General features: G+C 32.5%; 1 protein-coding gene and 1 non-coding gene across 2 annotated transcripts; one reads left to right on the top strand and one right to left on the bottom strand.

Annotated features, from left to right (window-relative positions):
• The first annotated feature begins 10,816 nt into the window (after positions 1-10,816).
• On the top strand, positions 10,817-10,923 carry LOC120070375. The gene has a single exon (XR_005479871.1). It is a non-coding gene; the product is annotated as a small nucleolar RNA R71 (small nucleolar RNA).
• A 1,630-nt stretch (positions 10,924-12,553) lies between these two features.
• On the bottom strand, positions 12,554-13,090 carry LOC120079695. The gene has a single exon (XM_039034005.1). The coding sequence runs from the start codon at positions 13,088-13,090 to the stop codon at positions 12,554-12,556; it is 537 nt and encodes a 178-aa protein (XP_038889933.1).
• Between the last annotated feature and the right edge of the window lie 11,135 nt (positions 13,091-24,225).

The raw sequence follows: 24,225 nt of genomic DNA, 5'->3' as shown, positions 1-24,225 counted from the left end.
AAACAGAGAGTAGACATGCTGCACCCACCGAGAATGTATATGCAATTCTTTGCATCAATGAAATTGGAATATCAGAAACCTGACTCTAATACTAATTGAAGGAACTCTTACACAAGAGTACCTATGAGCAGAAGCGGATCTTTCCGATTTCATTGTGATAGAATTTTCCCACATACATTCTAACAAACAGATATGCATTGAAAACACTAATTACTGGCATGCTTTAAAAGATAAAATAAAAGACCGAGAATATGTACAAGTTGAAGACTCTTCATCACAAGACTCGGTCCAATCGTGAACGAACTTCTCTCGTTCCTACTCGTCCAGCAAGCAATCGCCTAGCACCACCACGGTTGTCTACACGAACACAAGACAACGGGAACGACACCACCACTCGAAGCCTTCAGTATTCTCGGAGTGAGAACCCAAAGGGTGGACTTTGATGGAATTGGTAGAGGGGAAGAGGAAAAGTAATCGTGTACTACGAACAAGCAAGTGGGAGAAAAGGGAAGATTATCGTATAGTCGACTATCGTATAGTCGGGCACTTGATTGTTTAGGTCGGGATACATGATTGTGTAGTAATTGCTAAGCGATCGTCTATCAAAAGGTAAGTGCTCGTTTAGTTACGCTCGGCGCGCTAAGCGATCGTCTAGTAAAGGTAAGCAATTGTTTAGATAATCGAGGTCGATCGTTTAGGAAACGCAGGTGTGCGATCGTTTAGTTAGGCGGGTGCTATCGTATAGGCTCTGAACACTAAGTGATAGAAGCTTTTCACACCGTGAGCGATCTAGCGTATATTTTTCGTATCCCTTGCAAAATGAAAACTATTTTCATCTTCTTCTTCAGTTACTAGAACTGAATTCAACTTCCCACTTTCGCACAAATCCGGAGAAAACTTCGGCCAATTATCTCAAAACCTCCAAATTATTAAAATGAATATAATATTGAATATAATCATATTATATTCTTAACATATAGTTTGATATCATATATCAGTTATAGTGTTTTCTCCTCTACTTGATATAAATCATATTTATATCCAATTTCCTCCAAAATAATGTATCTCATACATTTAGTCAATCATATCATATATAATTGACCACAATTAGATCATATATAATCGAATCCCCTCTTATATATATAATTGACCACAATTATATCATATATAAAACATTCAGATGAGCAAAATCAAGAAGTGAAGTAAATATCATATATTATACATCTCAAACATTCGTACAAACTATTTACAAACTACAGGACATGAGGCTTTAGGATATCAACCCCAACCCACCCTTACTACGTGGATACAAATATATTCTTAGCGACACATGTCTCTGCATTGCTAATACTTTTAATGGCACTTTTTGAGCTTTAGAAACACATTTCATTCATTACTAAAAGTCGATTTTCTTATAGTGAATGATAACACTTTAAATGAATTTTGAAGATTACTGATTTAACTATTTTTATACATTAATGTTTGAAGTTGTATTTTGATTGAGTGTTGATATATTACCCATAAACTAATACGCGATTAACTTAGAATTCATTTTATTGAGTAATTATATACCATCGATACATCAATATTATATTTTAAATGAATTTTGAATGAGTGTTAATATACTATTAACATACCAATATTATTGTTGAAATTGTATTTAAAACGAATGTGATTAGAATGAGCTATTCACCCCAATAACATAAGAATATGGTTTTTATATCAATTTATAAACTGAGTTGGAATTCGTTTTAAGAGCATTTGGAGGTGAGTTAGACATACTTTAAATATAAAATACAATTCAATAGGAAACATTAGACTCGAAATCCATGATATATCTTCACATAAAGTTCTAGATACCAGGATATATTCGAACCATTATTAAAAATGGATACATGAAGCAAGAAAGTGAGGAAGGTCGTTCACACTACAAGGATTTTGACCTTTGATGTCAGTTGGAAAAACTAATGTGGATGAATAATGTTGGTTTCTTTTGAAAAAAAAAGGATCTTTAATGTCGGTTTTAAACCGATATTAAAGATGAGGGATACAATGTTGGTTTAAAATCGACATTAAAGATCCTCCCTAAATTTTTTTAATTTTTCAACTCACCGTTCTTTTTATAAACCCACTTTTTTTCTCTCACACAACTCACATTCCTTTCTTTCTCAACCTTCACCATCTTCTTCTTTCTTTCTCAGCCTTCACCATCTTCTTCTTTCTTTCTCAACCTTCACTATTTTCTCATTTCTCTCTCAACCACATCGTCCGTCCAATTCTTTCTCTCTCAACCACGCCATTGCTACTCGAGGTTTGTCAGATTTAATTGCCGACTATTGTCCAGTCCGTTCAATTCGTCTAGATCTTTTTGTTGGTCGTTGCAGCCTATCTGATGCTTTATTTTATGAAGGGAAAATGTGGATGATATGCATTGATGAAATTGCGTTGTGCACTCAAGTTTTCTCAACGAAATCCAAGTGTAAATTCCACTGAGTTTCCTGGTAAGTTCAGGATCGAACTCAGGGACTTGTGAAAACAGATTGCATTGGTAATTTTTATGAAAGCCTTACGATAACCAAATAAATAAATTGTTGGTTCGTTGTTGATTTCATTAATGAAGAAAAATAACAATTGTGGTGGAGTTTGAAAAGAGTTGGTAAATGGGATATGCGATGAATATGCGGTGAATGGGTTGAGAAGGGTTTCGACTAACACTTCCTAGAATGCGTTCGTGCTTTGCGACCATGCAACATGCATACAATAGTAAACCATCTCTCGATGTGAATGCTACGGCTTCTAATGCTAGAACGCATGCGATATATGTGATAAGTCTATAGGACCAACACATAAGTCTCTATTTTTATTTATGCGATGACAGGATAACACACACACAAATAAGGCGACCACATAATATTATTCCTATCTCTAGGATGCATGCAATGCAGGTTGATAAACAAAGTTTATCCCTAAGTCCCTATCTCTTGTTTATACAGTTTTAATCTTGCTCTTTCAAGTCTAGATTCTAACCTAGCTCTCTCGAGTCTCAGTTTCTTTCTTCAGACTCTCTCTCGAGTAGCTCTAAATGGGTGTTTTGCACAGCATAAAACAAGACAATCGCAAGCAATGAACTTCCTAGGACATGTTAGCTTAGTTCTTCTCAACCCATTCGACTAGTTTAGTTACTCATGCGTATTAAGAGAGTGAACAGATGTAGAAATAGGATTTCCATTGTATAAATATGAAGATGAAGTACAAAATAACAATGCAAGTAGAGAATAAAGAGCCTGGTGGCAATCTCTTGTTGCCCAGGCATTTACACTGTTTTCTACTCGTGCTCAAAAGATAATCTCACTCTCGCGAGAGTCAGCCCGCTCTCTACTTCTATGCCCCAAGGTTCTCTCTCGAGTTTCCTAAGCGATCTCTGGCGTCACCACTCTTCTCTTGCTTCGCCTTAAAATGGAAGAAAAATATGAACAGGGGCGTGCGAACTTGTGGAACAAAGAATGGTTGAACTCGTGAACCCCTTTTCTGAAGGATGCCCTTGGTATTTATAGAGCATCCATGGTGAAAGGCGGCTTCTCTCTCATGATTGTATAAATGGGACGGCTTTAATTCCTGACTGATGCGCCGAATAATGGTCACTGAAAAGCTGAATGTACTTGCGATCGTTATCGGCTGTCAACTTAATTCGGATTCGACTGTCATCAGCTTTTTGTCCCATCGCGATTAATTAGCCTTTCACCCAGATGCGCCCACCATGTTGCGCTGACCGAGTTGTGGCAATTCTTCTTGGGCGAATATTTGCGAACATGATCACCGCAAAGCCTTGCGGTAATGCTGCGCTCGACTAATGATTTCCTATGATCGTAATTCTTGCATTGCGTCAATGCATATTCTGCATAAAAACACAAAAATCAACTGTTTCTATGTGATGAACGCATGCGACCGCAATATTAGGAAATTGATGCTTGATGGACGCAATTTTAACATGTTTTATTAATGCAATCCAATATTGTTTAAGAACTTAACATTATGATAACGTGCATTTCTGCCCGTTATCACATCCCCAAATTTAACCAATGCTTGTCCTCAAGCATAAGCTAAAGATTCCTTTAGCAAGTCAACCGCAAAGTTCTTTTCCTAGATTTCTCAAGGATACTTCGTTGAAATCTTATATGCCAAAATTTTCTTAAGTCTTATTCAAGTCTCTTCTTAAAATATTTCTAAGACCTAGGGACTGCAAGCTTAACCTTCAAAATAACTTTACTAATTTCCAGAACATCGCATGATTTATTTCAAAAAGAAAATTTTCCACCGGGGGGTCAAACGATTTTATCCTTGCATATTTCATGACATTATTATTTTTTTTTCTGACCATGCGCTGATCGTAGTGTCTTGCCTTCGTTTTTGCTTGCCCCCACTTGTGTCATGTGGACATCCAACTACGAGTAATGTGCTCTTTCTTAGACTAAATTCATGCCTACTTGGTAGTGGAGTTGCGGTCATTTATTTATGCGTTGATCCTGGTGACTTACTTTCGTTTTGGCTTGCCCCCACATGTGTCATGCGGACATCCAACTACGGGTAAGTGCCTTTCACAACTTAACTCTTATCAACATGGGTTTCCCATTGTGTTGACAGTGGAGTTGCTATTCTAAAAATTTTTCTCTTTTTCTCTCTCTCTTTTTTTTTTTTTTTTTGTAAAATAGCAAGGTCGAAAATAAATACCTCACCCCACAAATTTAAAATGCGGCAATGTCCTCATTGCCATAAGATTGATATAAGTCATGCGATGTTCTTAGAAAGCTTCGTAAAGAGAGTTTGAAAGAAAGCTAGCAAGCCCCTAACTTCTAGAAATATTTCATGAGGTGACTATCTTAAAGTTAAGAAGACTCTAGTATATATGAAAGACATAGAAGCATATTTGTCAACATTGAAATCATACTTGGCAAAGAAACAGCATGTGGTAACTTACTAAATTTATCTATGTCAAATGATTGCGGTAATCAAAGAGGATGCGGTGATAAGACTTTTAAAACTAAAATGCGATGTGATAGCGCAAAATTTGAAAAAAAGATAAGGAAGAATACACCCCCAAATTTGTGTTGTCGCCCGCATTTGTGTATTGACGCATCCATCTTTGCGGTGATCTCTCTTCTTTAGATTGCGGTGATGGAGTGAGATAAGTTGCTTCTTTGCGTAACATCTCCGCAAACCATCGCCTCGATCGTTGCAAGAAAAACAAAGAGAATGTCAAATTATTTTAAACAAAACGAAATTTGTTATCGCAATCTCCATTTTTTTTTTTTTTTGTAGAAATAAAAGAAAGATAGATAAAGACTGAAAAGATATAGTGAGAGTTCTGAATAGTAGAAATAAAACGGTTATAAATAGGAGGCTTTGGGCTGAAAGTTAAACTCATTCTCAAACAAAACTCAGTAGTAAGAAATCGTGTGAAAAGGGTGAAGTAATTCTGTTAGTTAAAAGAAGGAAACGCGAGGGAAGTGCTGCCCAAATTTCCTTCTGGTTTAAGAGGGAAAGCTCTACTGATTAAACCATAAGGAATAATAAGGAATAACTAGGATAGCATTCAAGGTAAGTAGTTTATCTCACCCTCTCTTTAAGTGGTTCATGGTAGTGTACCTTTAATATGTTGCATAATTATGTTATTGTTATGTTGCATTACATGTTTAAAATACGTTTATCGAACAGGGAACGCCCATGCTTATGTTTGTTCACAACGATGAAATAAGATTAAATTTTAATTAGATAAAGGTTATACTTCTAAGGCTAGCAGGGCATGTATTGTTGCCACCCCTCTAGACCCAATTCTATGTCAAGATTATGCTAGGACTAACAGAGTATGTATGGTTGCACCCCTCTAGTCCAATCTTACGTTTATGTTAATGGTTGATGTTGGATGCGACTCTGGCCCTACTGACTGCATGACCCGCTAATCATCAGTTGGGTTAGTTTCCGCCTAAGTCCTCATTTTCCTATCAGGGCGGAGAAATTTACGTTAGAAGTATAACTGACCACCACATGTTATTATATGTTTTCGGTCCCAATCATATGTTTTCAGAACATGTTGCATGTGATTGTGCATTTGGTCACTACCTATATGAGAACTACTTACTGAGTATATTATATACTCATCCTATTTGTACAGACTTTGTAGATAAGGACACAGCATAGGTGGCAGAACTGGACGTCGCTCAAATGGCCAACCATCAAACTCACTATTATAGGCATATGCATTTTTGTATCACTACGCTAATGTTTTATGGATCCTAGTGTTTTGTAAAATAAACTTTTTATATAGTTTTCTACCTAATTAATAAAATCTTAGATATGTTCTTTTGAGATTTTTACCAAAAATCATCTCATAATAGAAAAGTCTAGGTATGCATGTCGTAGCAGTCAGACCATAATATGTAAGGATCCGGTCGTTACATCAACAGTGTCTACCTAATTAAAGAAGTAGAATCTCTCTGTTCATTTTGAGGCTCCACCTCAAACCTTATACTACTAGTCTTATGCATAGGTGTAGGTTGTTGCTCGGATATCATGAACATCTCATTTTCTCTGAACACAACATCCCTACTGTTGATACACCTCTTCTCAGTAGGATGCCATAACCTGTATCCTTTCACTCCAGGTGTAAAACCTAGAAACGTGCATTTGACAGCCCTAGGTTTCAGTTTACCTTGGCTTTGATGCACATACCCTACACTCCCAAATATCTTCAAGTGTTCCAACTTGGGAGGCTTTCTTGTCCATCTTTCTTCTAGTGTTTTTAGCTCAATAGACTGATGTGGACATCTATTTAGGGTGTAGACTGTGTTTGGACATTGCCTCTGCCCAATATTTCTCAGGCAAAAGGCCATTTGATAGCTAGCATCTCACTCTTTCAAGCATTGTTCTGTTGAGTCTTTCAGCAATTCCATTTTGTTGATGTGTATATTTCACTGTTTTGTGCCTTACAATTCCATTTTCTCTGCAAAACAAGTTAAACTCTTCTCCACAAAACTCTAAGCCATTTTCAGTTCTCAAGTTTTTAATGTGTTTAGAGGTTTGTTTTTCACTCAAGGTTTTCCATTCTTTAAATCTCCCAAAAACTTCATATTTAGTTTTCAGAAAATAAACCAACTCTTTCTTGAAGAATCATCAACAAGAAAGAAAATACCTTGCTCCACTTAGTGAAGGAGAGTGTGTTGGACCCCATAGATCAGAATGCACATATTCAAGTATCTTCTTGGTAGTATGTTATCCTTTAGGGAAGCCTTGCTTAGTTTCCTTGCCAAGGATGCAATGCTCACAAAATTTTAAACTGTTTTCAAATCCTTTAGGAAGAATCCCCTGTTTGGAAAGAACTTACAGCCCTTTCACACTAATATGGGATAGTCTCTTGTGCCAGAGCTTATCCTCTGTAGGATTCTCATCTGAAGCCACCAAGGCTGAATGTGTCATTTGCACATCTTTAATGACATACAAGCCATTTATTTTAGTAGCCACCAACACAACCTTTGAGTCTTTGATTATCTCAAAAGTGCCTCCAACTCCTCTATATTCACAACCAATGGAGTCAAACATCCCCAATGATAGGAGATTTCTCTTCAAGGTAGGAACATGCCTCACATTCCTGATTAGCTTCACTATACCATCTTGTAGTTTTAAGGAATAGAGCCAATACCAATGATGCGTAGAATTGTGATGTGTTACGGTGTGAGTTTGCGATGAGGTGTGTTATATGGTGATCGTGCAAGTTTTCCTAACAAGGCCCAAGTATAAGCCTTCTTAGGTTTCCTGGGAAGTCCAAGGTCGAACACAGGGACTACTAAGTAGATATGCGACACTCTTTGATTCTATTGCGGTGGTAAAAATAATGAGGTGGATAGTGTTTTGATTTAGATTTTTCCTATGCGACGGAGTTGAACACGGAGTGATGAAAGCGTAAAGTTACGATAAGTATGCGATGAAGGGGTTGAGAATGGGTTTAACTAACATTTCCTAAGATTGTGCACAAGTTTTGCGATCATGCTACATACAAATATCAGTACTACATTTCTCAATGTAGAATGCCACAATTCCTATTTCTAGGATGCATGCGATGCATATGCTAAAATATCGATAGAACTTATTTCTAAGTTTCTATTCTTTCTTATGCGATTTAATCCAACTTTCTCAAGCCTAGATTCTATCTTTAGACTACTCTCTCAAGTATGTCCAAATGTTGAATGACGCACACATAAGACAAGGTGATCGCATATCACCAATCTTATTTCTAGGGCACATGTGATGTGTAAATAGCAGATAGAACTTATGTCTAAGTTTCTACTCTTGCTTATGCGATCTAATTTGAATCTTTCAAGCCTAGATTCTATCTTTAGACTACTTTCTTAAGTACGTCTAAAGGTGAATGATGCATACATAAGACAAGATGATCGCATAAAATGTAAATCTTAAGTCATGCTAGCTAAGTGCTTCTACACCCATTCAGAAATTTAGCTACTCATGCATGGTATGGAGAGATTGAACATAGATTGAAATGAAGTTTCCATTATCTGCAAATAAAGTACTGAATACAAAATAACAAATGAATTTAAGAGATAACAAGCCCGGTAAACAATGTCTTGCTTCCCGTGGCCTTTTACACTGCTCTTTATCACTTCAACTCTATTCTAGTAGTGAATTCTTGCTCTCGCAAGGATTGGTCCTCTCTCCTTTGTATTGCTTTCCGGTAGTCTCTCGATCTGTCTAGGAGCGATTTTTCTTGGCTTTCTCGTCTCCATGCTCTCTTCGTCCTCTATGTATATGTATAAGTGTGTCCGAGAATGGACTAACTAACTAACTCTCTTTTCTCTAGTGACCTTCGGTATTTATAGATTTCAAGGTGAAGCAGTTTTTCTTACAAATGATTGCAATGATGGGTGGCATTAATTTTCCTACTATGTTGCACCGTTTAAAAGTCACTGAAAGTTCAATGTACTTACTACAGTGGCTTTTAACGGCTTGTCAACTAAATTTGGAATCGACCGTTATCAGCTTTACGTCCCATCACGATTTATTATGTTGTCGCCTTGACGCGAGGTCTTCATGCGATCACCTTTTCAAGAAAACTTCTCACGATTGTATGTCTTGCGATCGCAACTTCAAGCGCGCTGACGCATTATGCCTTTGGATCGCAATTTCATATGCGCCATCGCATTGTACCTACACAAAATAGGTAAAGTAACTGCTTTTATGCGATGAGCGCTCGAGATCACAATTCCTTTCAGTTTAGTGCTTTTCGGACATGATATTGCCTATTTTTCCATCGCATTCTCTCATTGTTTTACTTATTTGAGTTGTAATAACTTGTATTTCTAGCAGTTATCACACCCCCAAATTTAAAACAATGTTTGTCCTCAAACATAAACTAAAGATTTTCTTTAAAAATTCAACCGCCTTTACTCTACCTAGACTTCTCAAGGTGCCTTATTCAAATTTCATGAACTAATGCCTTCTTAATTTCTATCCTGATCTCTTCCTAAAATATTTCTAACCTTTAGGGACCACAAGTTTAACCTTAAAAAAAATATTTACTCGATTCTAAGACATCGCATGATTTATATCAAACTTTCTCAGACCAGGGTGTTCGAGTGATTTTGACCCTTGCGCAATTCAGATATTCATTTTGTGATCTTGCATTGATCCGTGTGCCCAGCCTTCGTTTTGGCTTGCCCCCATGGGTGTCATGCGGACATCCAACTACGGACAAGGCGCTCTTTCTCAGTCAAAACTCATGCCCATCTCTTTATTTTGCAACGGAGTTGCGATCACTTAGTTTATGTGTTGATCACGATTCCCACCTTTGTTTTGGCTTGCCCTCATGGGTGTCATGCGGACATCCAACTACGAGCAAGATTTGATCTCAACGTTAAATTTTATTATTATTATTATTTTAATTTTTAAATTGAATTTCTAAAAGTAACAAGGTTGAAAATAACACTATTAGCACCCCCAAATTTAACACACAGCAATGTCCTCATTTCTGAGAGATGAAATAACTCATGCGATGAACTTAGGAAATTTCATAAAAATAGTTTTGAAGGAAAGTTGGTAGACAGCTAAATTTTAGAAATGTTTCATGAATTGATTGTCTTGAAATTAATTTGACTCTAGTGCATGCGGTAAGAAATTAAGGCATGAATTTCATCATTGAAGTCATAATTGGCACAGGGTTAATGCGGCGACCAAATAAAGTAATAAAAAATTCAAGATTGAGTCAAACTAAAAAGGATGCGACAGTAGAATTTAACAATATTAAATTGAAATGCGAGAAGTGCAAAATTGAAATAAGATTAGGCAAGGAAAGACACAACCCCCAAATTTGTTGTCGCCCGCATCATTTTTTATTGCATCCTTTCTTGCGGTGGGCTGATTCCTTGATTGCGATGGGTTGATCGAACCGGTCACATGTTTGAGGTTATCGCATTGCACCATCGCATTCATCTGATCTTGCAAATATGCGATGGCACCATCATTTGCGTTACCTTCTCTAGGTTTTACTCGTTGATCGCTTTCTTGCCAATCTTCATGGTTTTTCGATATGTGATCAAGAATGTTCTTTGCCTCATCATAAGTCTTGTCCAGCAGACCGCCTGCTACTGCCGCATTGGCAACTGTCTGCGATGCAGGATTTAGTCCATGATAGAAAATCTCCATTTGGAGGCAATTCGACAATCCATTGTGNCCTGCTACTGCCGCATTGGCAACTGTCTGCGATGCAGGATTTAGTCCATGATAGAAAATCTCCATTTGGAGGCAATTCGACAATCCATTGTGCAGACAGTCGTGCACTAATCTCTTGAACCTCGCCCATGCGTCACTGAGTGATTCTTCTTCTTCTTGTTCAAAATTTGTGATTAGTTTCCTTCTTCTGGCATTCTCTATTGGAAGGAAATACTTCTTTATAAACTTCTCCACAACCTACTCCCATGAAGTTATCTCTCCTAGTTCGAGGGAGTATGCCCATTTTCTTGCTTTATCGCATAGTGAAAATGGAAATAGCGTGAATCGAACTTCTTCAACAGAGATATTTGGGAACACAAAAGTGTTACAAATTTCAATGAAGCTTCGTAGATGGGCGTGCAGATCTTCACCACACCGTCCATCGAACTATCCTGCTGTTTGCATCATTTGTAACATTATCGGCTTCATCTTGAACCTTGATCCATCCAATGCTGATCTCATGATTCCTGGGGAGAAATCGTACAAGTTTGGTGACGCATAGTCTCAGATGGTCTATTGCAATCATTTGCCAGTAGGATAGAATTTACCATTATGTTGTTTACATTTACGGCTCTTTCTTCCGGTTGTTCAGCCATTCTATAAGTTCTTCCTCGTTGTTGACGTCTATTTTTCTATCTTATGCGAAATGTTCTTTCGATCTCTGGGTCGTAGTTAGGCTCAGGAGCATGTCCTTCGCTCATGCGACGCTTGCTTCTTCCTTTACCGAAGGAATGGAAATGCACAAAGCTCGAAAGTTGCAAAAAAAATAAAGAGATTTGATGTTAGCGCAATCTATATCGTAGTCCCCGACAGCAGCGCCAAAAACTTGATGCATAGAATTGTGATGTGTTATGGTGTGAATTTGCGATGATGTGTGTTATACGGTGATCATGCAAGTTTTCCTAACAAGATCCAAGCATAAGCCTTCTTAGGTTTCCTGGTAAGTCCAGGGTCGAACACAGAGACTACTAAGTAGATATATGACACTTTTTTATTCTATTGCGGTGGTAAAAATAATGAAGTGGATAATGTTTTGATTTAGATTTTTCCTATGCGACGGAGTTGAATGCGGAGTGATGAAAGTGTATAGTTATGATAAGTATGCGATGAAGAGGTTGAGAAGGGGTTTAGCTAACATTTCCTAAGATTGTGCACAAGTTATGCGATCATGCTACACACAAATATCAGTACTACATTTCTCAATGTAGAATGCCACAATTCCTATTTCTAGGACGCATGCGATACATATGCTAAAATGTCAATAGAACAGGTATTAACCATCGGATTCTCTCATTGTTTTACTTATTTGAGCTGTAATAACTTGTTTTTCTACCAGTTATCAACCAACTGCCTTACAGGTATTATTATTTCTCATGTAAATCAGCCCTCCATCCCACCTCTTGTAGGTACAAAACCACCCTTTAGACAGTGTCATATGGACTGAACAACCAAAATCTATAACCCAAGCTTAAGTTTCCATAGAATTCTACTTACCACACTCTTCAGTTGCTGCCAAGGCATCTGAGTACACAATGGAATTCTCCCCTACAGCTGCCTCTGTCTGTTTTCCTTCTTTGTTCTGTTGGTTCAAGTTTTCTCTTCAAGGCATAACATTATTTCTTCATGTATCCAAGATTATGTCAAAAATGACACTTGATTTTAGACTTGTCACCCCCATTCTGCTTGCCCTTCCCGTTGTTCTTTGTTTTCCCTTTTGAAAACAAACCTTTTACTCCTTGTTGATCTTTCTTGCTCATCTGTAATTCAAGTTCTCTAACTCTTACTGTTGAAATAATTGCTTCTGTGGTGATCTTTTTCTACCATACTTCATTGTTGCTTTAACATCTTTAAACGAGTCTGGTAAGGAGTTTAGTAGGATAAAGACCTCATTTTCTTCCCCAATGTTGTCTCCTATTGATCTGAATTCTAATGACAGTCTCTTGAATTCATTCAAATTTTCAGTGAGGGATTTTGCATAATCCATTTTATATGTGAAAAATCTTTTCCTCGAGAAAGCTTTATTAAGAAGATCTTTGTTGAGATAAATCTCATTTAATTTGTTCCAAAGATCAAAAGCAGTTTGCCGGTCAACTATTTGCCTTAAAACATTATCTGTAACATTTAAAACAATAGTTCCATAGGCATTTACCTCTATTATCTCTTTTTCTACATCTGTGAATGTTTTAGGGTACTTTGTTAGGTCTGTGATGGCCAGAAGTGCCTTTTGTTGTCCCAATACTGCCTTGATCTTAGCTTTCCACAATTCAAAATCTGTCTTTCCATCAAACTTTTCAATTTCAAACCTAGTTGTAGTCATTCTTGAACTTCAAGATTGACTTGTCTGAATCTTTGTGTGAAAGAATTAAAATCTCGGATCAGTCTTGAGTTATGTTTTGTGCTCTACTACCACTTGTGGCCCAAATTAACTATAATTCTCTTGTTTTGCAGACCCATAAATGGTCTACTTCACTTCAAGACTCAGGGAAGACAATATCCTTTGAGCTTCAAAAATTCAATCATTTACCTGTATGCAAGCTCAATCGTGTAGACAATGCTCTAAGGAACTAGACGATAGTTCAATAGTGTAGACGATACTAAGAAACATTAGACGATCGTGTAGATAATGCTAAGAGGAACTAGACGATTGTATAGACAATGCAAGAGGAACTAGATGATCGTGTAGACAATACTTAAGAAGAACTAGACGATCGTTGAGGAAGAAAGAACACAAGAAGTTAAGTGGTTCGGCCAAAGGCCTACGTCCACTGTGCAAAAGGGAGGGTATCTTTATTGCTTCTTCTTTTAATTTTCTTTTACATAATGGATGCACTCTCTCTATATCGTTACTCTCTCAATTTTTTCCTTTTATACAGGTTCTTATTTTCAATGGAAGAAGCTCTTAGTGAGCTGGTAGTTATGACAAAGAAAACAGAAAGAAGAAACAAAGATAAATTGACTACTACTTCTCTTTTTGTCTCAGTACTTTCTGTTACAGATTAAGGTGTTGTAAATTAGTTTCTACCTTATGAGTACTCTTTATTTGAAGTTTAGGCTTGATTCAAGGTGCTTAATTGAGGCTTAAGATTCATTTGGGTAAGACTGTTCATTCCGTATAATTGTTGAGTCTCTGAACAAGGTTTCAAACTAAGCTCTAACATTTGGGACCTTGTTTTTACTATTTTAGGAGCCTCTCGATTAGTTTAGAAGAATCTTAAAACACTTAGGTAAGTAGAATTCTACTTAAAACTCTAACTTATTGTAAAGTATTGGAGTTGAAGTTGTAATGATCTATATTGTAGTGCTTTTTTAGTTCATAAATTCCATTACCTCGTTAAGTTTATTTCTTTCATAAGTTTAGTTTATTTTTTACAATTTCTTTATTCTAAATTCTTGCATAGTGTTTGGTGTAAGATATCATTCTATATATTAATTTTTAAATAATTTCTTAATTAATTTCTAAATTCTTCAACTTATTTGTTTTCTCTCTTCTATTTCTCTTCTATTTCTGAATTGAGTTTATGTTTCACTTATTTGCAAGAGATGTATATTTTTAATTTTGATTCAATTTGGATTCGTGCATAGTGTTTGGTGTTAGATCTCATTCTATTTCATATTCTATTTCTCATTGATTATATAAATTGATTATATTCTATTTCTCTAGATATGCAAGTTAAATATATAAATTGATTATTTTTTGTCTCTTTGATTTTGAGAATGCTTAAACAAAGTTTTATTCAATGTAAAATATTTTGGAAATTTGAAATTGTGTTGCTGGATATGATAGTTTTACTTTTGTGATTGCAAATGTTTTAAGAATCGTGTCATATGTTTTCATGTGTGTTATATTTGGTTACAATTGAACAACAGTAGGATTTTAAAATCCAGTAACTTGTCTTCGTGGTGTAAGTTTCTTTTTTCCATTGAGATACTTGTTTTTTGGCTTGTTTGCTTATAGAAATGAATTGCTATGACTATTCTGTCGTTATGGTAGTCATATTTTTTTTTGTTGAATTTATAATTAGTGTGCTAGAAAACTTTAATGAATGTATTGAAAATAATATGATAATAAGTTGTCTTTTATTTTGATACTGGAACATGTGACTCATAAACAGTTTTGTTGTTGATAAGTTCATGGCTTCATGTTTTTAGCTTTGTTTTTACTTTTGATATCAAATTCTCATTTTCATGCTTGGATTGTTAAATTGTTAAATTGTTCATGGCTCATATAGCCCAATTTTGTACTAGTGTCTTTTCTATTAGATGTGATAAATTTACTTGTTTGGTTTCACAAAACTTGTTTATGGGTTTTCGGTAAGTTGTTTTTGTTTATAAGTTTATAAATTTTTCTAAAGAAATAAAGAAGAAATTTTAAAATATATTAGTTAGTGAAAACATCATGTTGAATACTCTATTGAACTTTTGCAGTGATGTTTACTTTTTAACCGTAGTTTTCGATATGCTAAGAAAATACATATCTTTTTTTTTCAAGGAAAACCTCTAGATTAGCAGGATTTTACTGATATAAGAAGATTCAATTGCATGGTTATTTTAATTTTATTCTTTTTTTTTGTTGAATGTATCTCTATGACCCTCCAAAGTAGACAACTAACTCTCTAGATCTTTAGACTTTAGAGTTTTATGTATATATTGGTCAATATAAATTGTTTATAGTTTAGTTAAATAATTTGTCACTTTCTTTGTCGTGAACTAGTTAGTTTTTGTGTTTGTTTAAAGTTGAGTTGTATATATAATAGCAATTAAGATTTTATTTTATGCATGTACAGATAAAAGCAAAAAAATTATGATTTGTACGTGCGTAAGCTAAAAAAAGAATATATATATTTTTATTTTTCAATAACAAGACCATGACAAACATTTAATAACAGACAAATATCGATAAAAAGTAGGTGAAAACTAACATTAAAGATGATGTTCAATGTCAGTTGAAAATCGACACTAAAGATAGGATAGGATTCATTGCCGATTGAAAACTGACATTGAAGATAATTGGCATTGAAATTTTAGTCATCTATAATGTCAGTTTTAAACCGACATTAAAGACCTTTTATATCATGATCTTTGATGTTGGTTTTGAATGGACATTGTACCCCTATAATGTCATTTATTATTATTATTATTATTATTATAACAAAAAGTCCATTTCATACACCTCATCTCTTAGTATTTATTTCTTCTACTACTAGTACCACCACTACTACTACCACTACTAGCTAAAATTTGATACTATTAGAATGAAATATGTTGAAAATATTCCACACTTTTTCAATTGTGTTTTCTTAGTTTTTTTTAATCAAATGAGACCAAATGGAGAAACAATTTAAAGTTAAAAAAGTTATTGAAAAGTTTAAGCATATGACTAAAAAAGATATGAACACATTGTCGTACTAATTTAAGAATAGAAATTTTGATCTATTTTTTCCATTAATAGTTTTAATAGGCTGGTCACTTTCCAATCTCATGAACTTAGATTGAATTGTTTGATTCTACTTTATTAAAGGAAGCTTTTTATATGTCAAATTCTCGGAAGTTCAATTAGAAAAAGAGACAAACGCGATAACAATTAATATCTTCACAAAATTTCTAAGTAAAAAAGTAAGTGATAATTAAACTCCTTTAAGTATATTAAGGTATTTTCGTATATTTACTCTAGATATGAATCATTTAGTAATGAAGCGAACATCAGTGACAACAAATGAAAGGAAAGGAGAGAGATGAAGAGGGGAAGCATGTTTCCCTAGAGGTGCTTCCCCTCCCTAGAGAGTTAGTGAACAAATTCCTTTCTCAATTGTAATAACAAGTTCCATTGGTTGCATAAATGCAACAACTTAGACCATTTCTTCCTTGAAAATATGGACATCTCTCTTAGGTTTTCTACCACCAAATGAACACTAACACTAACCCTATTTTCTACCATCAACTTAGACCATTTTTTCCTTATCTTGACATCCTTTCACGTTCTATCTTTCGAGAACTGTATTTAATATCCTATTTCGTCTTACTTGAAAACATTTAAAATTACAAATGGAAATATCTTACATCATTTTATCCCTTTTATTACTTCTAAATTTTATGTCCAATATCTAAAATTTAAAATTAATCAAAAAATATATATATTCATACAATCATTTATTTTTTATCCTAGAAAATTATTATTTAAAAGATTTTAAACTGCCTCCAGCGTATTTCATTTATTATGAATTAACTAAATAAAACCCATACAATTTCATGTCATGTTTACTACTTAAATTTAATTAAAAGCATATTCATTTCAAAAAAATATGTTCTGCACGTGTATATATAAAATACATCACAGAGGACAGGTATGTAATTTCACTCGGGCTTGAACTAGTTGAATTGATGATTTTTATTTATTTATTTATTTATTTATTTTTTATTATTATTATTATTATTATGTGTGTAAAATTTCTAGGTTTTATTGGACTTTTGTGTAAATTGGATTTTGAAAATGGTCATCTATGTAGATACATTCATTTTAGTTAAATTACCAATCACAATAATTTGGATGAGTGAAACAAGTCTACAAGGCTAAGGCAACACAACCTAACTCACAAATACACCTCTAAATTGTGGCTTGTTTAATAGACTAATGAAAGGGGTTAAAAGTTATTTTTCAATATTGAGCTTTTATGAAAATAACAATTTAAAATTTATTTTATAATAATTTAATATTTATATTTTTTATTTTACGATGATTTAGTTTCTAAACTTTTAGTGTACGACAATTTAATCTTTGTACATAAAAATTTATAATGATTTAGTTATTTTACAAAAATTATGGTTAAGATTTAATGGAATAAACAATAAATTAATTATGAACTCAAAATATTCATAAGCTACAAATCTTAATTGTTACATAAGAAAAATAGTTAATTAATTTTGATCAAATTTTTATAACATGGATTAAATTGTTACAAATTTGAAAAAATGAAGTCTAAATTGTGACATATTGATTAAAGTACCACGGCTACATTGTTACAAAATCAAAAAGTATAGTAATAAACCATCACAAATTAAAGTTAAGAGATTAAAATTGTTACCTCATGAAATTAAAAAACTAAATTAAAAGTTAGGCAAATTTTATATATCCTTCACCCAGTCATGCATCACTTTTTTTAATTGAGCACATGAGGGATTCAAGTCCTATAACAAACTATGTTTAGATTGACACTTAGGAGCCGTTTCGTTGGAGGGTTTTCTGCATGGGAATTGAACACACATTCAAATCTCATGTTTGTTTCACAGCTAGCATTTGCCTAGAAATAAGCTATTTCCAAACATCCTCATATCCCACAAGATTTTTTATTCCCTTTCAAAACTGTGGTTTTTCTCTTTTCTCCTCTCTATTTTTTATTTTATACATAACTTTAATTTAAATATAGATAATTAATTAAGTAATTAATATTTATTTAATAAAAATAATATAAATATTTATTTTAATAAATTAATAATAATCTATTAAAATATTTACTTAACTTATTTTTATACTAAAATTTTATTAAATGAATGTAATTAGTTTTTTACATAAATTAATAATTTATTAGGCAACACTATCTTAAATATATTTAATTAGTAAACTAGAATTAGTTAAATTTAATTAGTACAAAAATTCATATTTCAATAATTTATTACTTTATTGTTTTTTTAACAACCAGATAATTGTTTATTTAGATTAATTTTAGCTTAGTTATTCATTATGAACATGTAATCAGTATTGATTAATTAATTATTTTTTGTTATTAATTTTTACTACTTCATTCATTATTAGCATATCATATTTACAAAACTTTTTTTTAGTACTCTTTATTAATATATCATTTTTTATATCAATTTTTTACTTTTTTATATAATATATTGTTAATTTAAATATATTTTGTTATATTATTTAATTAAAATTAAAATTACTAATGTTGAACTTAATTAATTATAAAAATGATTAAGTATTAGATTATAAAATTATGAAAGCATTCTCATGCATAACCAAGCACAATCATTTTTTATTCTCAGCCATCCTATTCCCAGACATTTTATTCCCAAATATCGCATCTTATTCCTAGACATTCTTTGGTGGTCATTTAGTTTAAGATTTTATAGATTATGTGAATAAAGAAAGTCTGAAAATAGGGTGCTTTGAAATAAGATATATGAGAATCAAAGATAATTGTATTTGGTTGTGCATGGAAAATGTTATTAGAATTTTATAAATAAAAATTATATGTGTTTGTATTTAATTTATGAAATTTATGAAATTTAGCATGACAATCTCATATAGTTTTATAGACTAATTATTTAAACAGTAAATATCATTCAATATATTGATAAAAATTAATGAATTAAAAATTAATAATAATTTTAATTATAAATATTTGGAAATGGAGTAATCCATAACTAAAATTAACCAATTGTTACATTTAATGAATGTCATATTAATTATAGTCCAATACTTAATCATTTTTAATTAATTAAATTCAATATCAATAATTTTAATTTTAATTTATGTTTAATTAAGGGAAAATTATTTCAAATGGTAATACTGTTGAAAATATTTACAAGGTATAGCAAAATTTTTGAACTATACATCTCGTTCTTTAAGTTCCCATCGACTCTCTAATGAACAATTTGATTCGTAATACTAGAATCATGTCCTTCTCGATCCTGAGAAGATGGGACCACGATTGTTCAAGAGCTGGAATCAGCATTATCAATGATAGACACTGATAGACTTCTATTAGTGTCTATCAATGTCATTAATAGACACTGATAGAAGTCTATTAGTGTCTATCAATATCTATTACTGATAATTCTAAAATTTTACTATATTTTGTAAATATTTTGGTTCATTTTTCTATATTTAAAAACAACCATTTAATTAAATAACATAAAAAATATATTTTAATAAAGAATATACTATACAAAAATTGAACAGAGATAAAAATATAATATGTTAATAAATAATATTAATAAATATTACAAAAAAGTTTTATAAATATAATATATTAATCAAGTAAAATTAATTACACTAAATAATTAATTGGCTATAAATAATCAATAAGTAATTCATTATGATAATTGAAAAATGAAAATTATTGTACTAAATCGGTTTAACTAATTAAATATATTTGAGATATTGATTATTAATTAATGAAAAAAATAGTAAAATAAATAACTGTATTCATTTAATGAGTTGATTTGTAAAATTGAATTAAGTCTATTATGTTAATGAAATATTATTTAACTATTCAAGTTAAATGATTAATTATATTGATTTTGGTAAATTAATATCAATTAATTTAAATTAACTAACTATATTATAAAAAAGTAAATGAACGAGTAGAAAAAGAGAAAATCCACCCATCTATAAGGGCATGGAATACCAGATCCATAGAAAACACATGGTCTGGAAATGTAGTAATCTCATGTCCAATCCAAAAACCTTGTACCAAGCAAGAGTATAAAAAAACACTTACCAATTTGAAGGATTGAATCCCGAGCGGAATCGATCGAATGCTATCTTAATTTTGTTTAGAATTTACAGCACATAAAAGTAGAACATACAACATTCACAATGTAGTAAACTAGGCTAAACAAGAAACACAGGGAAGAAGAAACGTACTGTTGAAGAATACTTCTTCAAATCTTCTTCAGGGTTTCACAATTTGCAAGATCCCTCTTCTTCTGAACTCCTCTCATATATAGGGGTACTTCCAAAATGTCTTTCTTTCTATTCTCTGGCAAGGAACCGATTTCTGGAGACCCCTCCTTTTTTAAAGAGACAAGAAAATTTGGCTGTGGAGGAGAGTTTTACAGAAAAACCTTTTCTCGGCCAAACTTGAGAGAGATTTGAGAGGAAGAATGAGTTTTTCTATTATGCAAAAAACCGATCTCTCAAAGAATAACTTCCCCATTATTTAACGTGAAATGGGATTGAGAGAAAAATCACTCACTTCACTAATTAATTTAATGAAACAAATTTGATTTGATTTGATTAATTATTAATTACAATAAATAATAACAAACTTTAATTAATTAATTTATAAAATTAATTATTTAATATTTAATTAAATATTTGAATTTTATTCAAATATATATCTCTTTTATAACCTATAGTTTTTAATATGAATCTCATTCATATTAACTTTTAATATATAGTTTTAATGTGAATCTAAGTCATATTATTTTAATACAAATCCAATTCATATTATTTTTTGAATCTTATTCAAATATAATAAGTCTCTTTTTATTATAAAGTATAATTTTGAATCTTAGTCAAAATTAACTTTATATTATAATGTATCTGTATACATTATATTAATTATATCATATACAATTAATATTATTTCCTAAATTAATTTGAACAATTCAAATTCTTTCAAAATTGTTGGTATTTGTTTACCCATTGCGAGCTAACAAGGGAATCTAATAAACCTACAGATTATAAGCTGCAATGATCCAAGGTTAATTAATTAAACTCTTTAATTAAAATAACCAACATTCATTAACTATGGACCACTCTAATAAAGACCCAAAGTTGCACTCTTAACACTGTAGAACATGTTGTATCTATGGATTTAACCATTACAAGTAAGTCAATCATTCATGAGTTGTTCGTAATTACAACTGGATCAAATTATCATTTTACCCCTGTAATTATCCCTTACTCCTTAAGTACCACTGATCTCTCTAATGAATAATATGTTTATGGTCCTACAATAAACTAAGTCATTCTTGAGCCAATGAAAGGCCAGGTATCTTTTGATCAAGACCCAAAATTAGCACTTAAGAAAACTATTCATCTACTAACCTTAAAGGCAAAAATGAGTGAGTTTCATCTTGTATAGTTATGTTTCCAACTCCCCTCTCGATCTTGTCCCCAAAATGGTAGACTTATTATGACGGTGACTCGGGCCACTCTCACCCATAGAAATCAAATGACAAGTCCTCACAGATACGAGTTTATAACTTATTCAAGATTAAGATCGAGCTACATATGGTTATTCTATGAAATATTAATCTTTTCAGTCAATAGTATTACAAAGAGAGATTAACGATTTTGCGGTCCAATCTTAATCAAACTCATTATATAGGATACATCCACTCGCATGTCTCCACATGAATGACTTGAATCACATCATTTGTAACTCTTACAAAGTGGGACGTATTCATAGTGTTACCATATCTTATCCATATACTATAGACCCTTTAGGTTATTACTTGAACATTATCCACCTGTTTGTCGACTACTTACTATTTAAGTCTCATGAAATACTTAAAGTTTTACTATAACGGAAAACTCATTATTTCATATTTAAAATAATCAACTATTATGTCAAATAACTAATTAGCTACCAGGCTTTAGAGCATAGATCTCAACACAATTCCCATCCTGAGATCCCTTGTACCAAAATGACCCCTTAGAGGGTGTTTGTCTAAGGTGCTGAATTGGTTATTATAATTGATGATGTTATAGTACATGTGTTATAATGGTCAGTATATAATAATAGTTTGTGTTTGAGGTGCAAACTATTTTTGCATGAGTTATAATAGTATGTGTTTGGGGTATAGACTATTTTAGTTTGGGTAAAAAATGGTAAACACTATAACAAAAAGGGAAAAAGAAGATAAGTAGAAAATAATAAACACTACCACAAATAGTAGCCCACTCTATCCACTTGAAGTTGAGGGTCCAAATAACCCCTAGACATAATTGTAGAAACATGTAATTTGTCTACAAAGTAAATATAATTCAACTGACATATAGATGTATTAGAAATCAAAATGTCTTTGGTTCAAATTCTCATATCTCTATTATACTTAATAAAAAAATCAAAAATAAAAAAAACCTTGTGATTTGGCTTTTAAAATTTTATGAAATGTAATATATATAAATTATTGTTGTTTTTAAAAAAGAAAAAGGAGCATGATAGAAAATGAAGTTGATTGATGGTTGGATTGGTAAGGGAGGTGTGGTTGGAGTTGTGTTCTGCCAATTGGGAATGTCTCTTAAAACTGTTTCTTTCAACACTCAAAACCACTTCTCTCTATAATTTGGCTATCTCCATCAATTGTGATGGCTACCATTTTTAGAGTTGACAGAACATTTTTTCAAGAGACGTATTTTAGCTTCCAACAACTAACCCTCTCCCACACCTTTTTATTACCTCGATTAAAAAGTTCCATCTCAAAATCAATGTACACTCTTGTACAATGTCTTAAAAAATTTTAAAAAAAGTAAAATTTGGTTTGCTAATTTCGAAACAAAGTTTTCTACCATTTTTTTTATATCACCAAACAGTTTTTATGGATTTTTTTCCTGTTTTCGCTCTGGTTTTGGTTAAAGCTCATTTTCTTGCTCTTGCTCACTCACTTTCTTTCTCTTGCCTTTTGCGATCGGTTTGTTTGACATCTAAAAAAAATATGTTCATTGCCACTAATCGCTCCACATTTTTGGAGAAGAAGAAACAACTCCGTTCATTGTCATTGTTGCTATCGTCAGAAGTGAAATATATGTAAGAGAGCATTCTCTTTATTAGAAATGAAATAGAAAATGGATATCGAGAAAGGAGATAGAGAAAGAGAGATTTAAAGAGAGAAATAGAACGAGAGTCGAAAGTAAGAAAGAAGAAAAAAAATATAAAAAAAAAGTTGGAAAAGTGTTATAAAACTTTATTTTGGAAAAACCAGGTTAAATAAGATTCTACTCCCATTTTTTAGGTTAATCTATCAAATAATTTCGATTTTTTTTTTAAAAAAAAAAAGTTTCTATATCGTATTAGATAAATACAAACTTTCATCTCATAATCAATTGAGAACAAGTAAAATAACTTAAGTATCATCGTTTCTCCCATCATTCTAACGTGGAATCCTCTACAAAACCTTTTCCTTTTCATCATTTCCCAACTCTGTTTCCTTTCACCATATCAAAAATCTCTTGCTTCTTTGCAGGGGTTTGCAAGCTGCAACCACATTTCCCTTTCAATTTCTGTTTGTTTCCTGAGAAAATTTTCTTTTTTTTCTTTTTCCCATCTCTCAACCAGTCATTCATTCATTAGACGGCTTCGAAAAACTCCATTGATTTGACACCAAAATCTCACAGAATCGCTTTCCTTTTCTTCTCCCAAAAGAATCATCAACCTCTCTGAAAGATCATTGTCTTTCAATCTCTCTCTCTCTCTCTCTCTCTCTGCTTTTTCTTGCAAGAAAAGAGGTTCCCTTCATTTCATTCATTCAACTTTGTTAAAGTCTCTACTCTACTCCATATTCATCACCTCTCCTTTTCATTTTTCCTCTCGACGTCGACACGGTTACATCAAAGATATCATCAAATCCGGCCGATGTTTCGAAAAGATTTAATCGAAGAGAGAATTGATGGAAGATGAACAGTTTTATACATTTTTTTTTTGTGGAGAAAGCTAA

Source organism: Benincasa hispida, chromosome 1 (assembly GCF_009727055.1).
Source record: "Benincasa hispida cultivar B227 chromosome 1, ASM972705v1, whole genome shotgun sequence".
NCBI lineage: Eukaryota > Viridiplantae > Streptophyta > Magnoliopsida > Cucurbitales > Cucurbitaceae > Benincasa > Benincasa hispida.
This window is presented reverse-complemented; position numbering and strand designations above follow the sequence as displayed.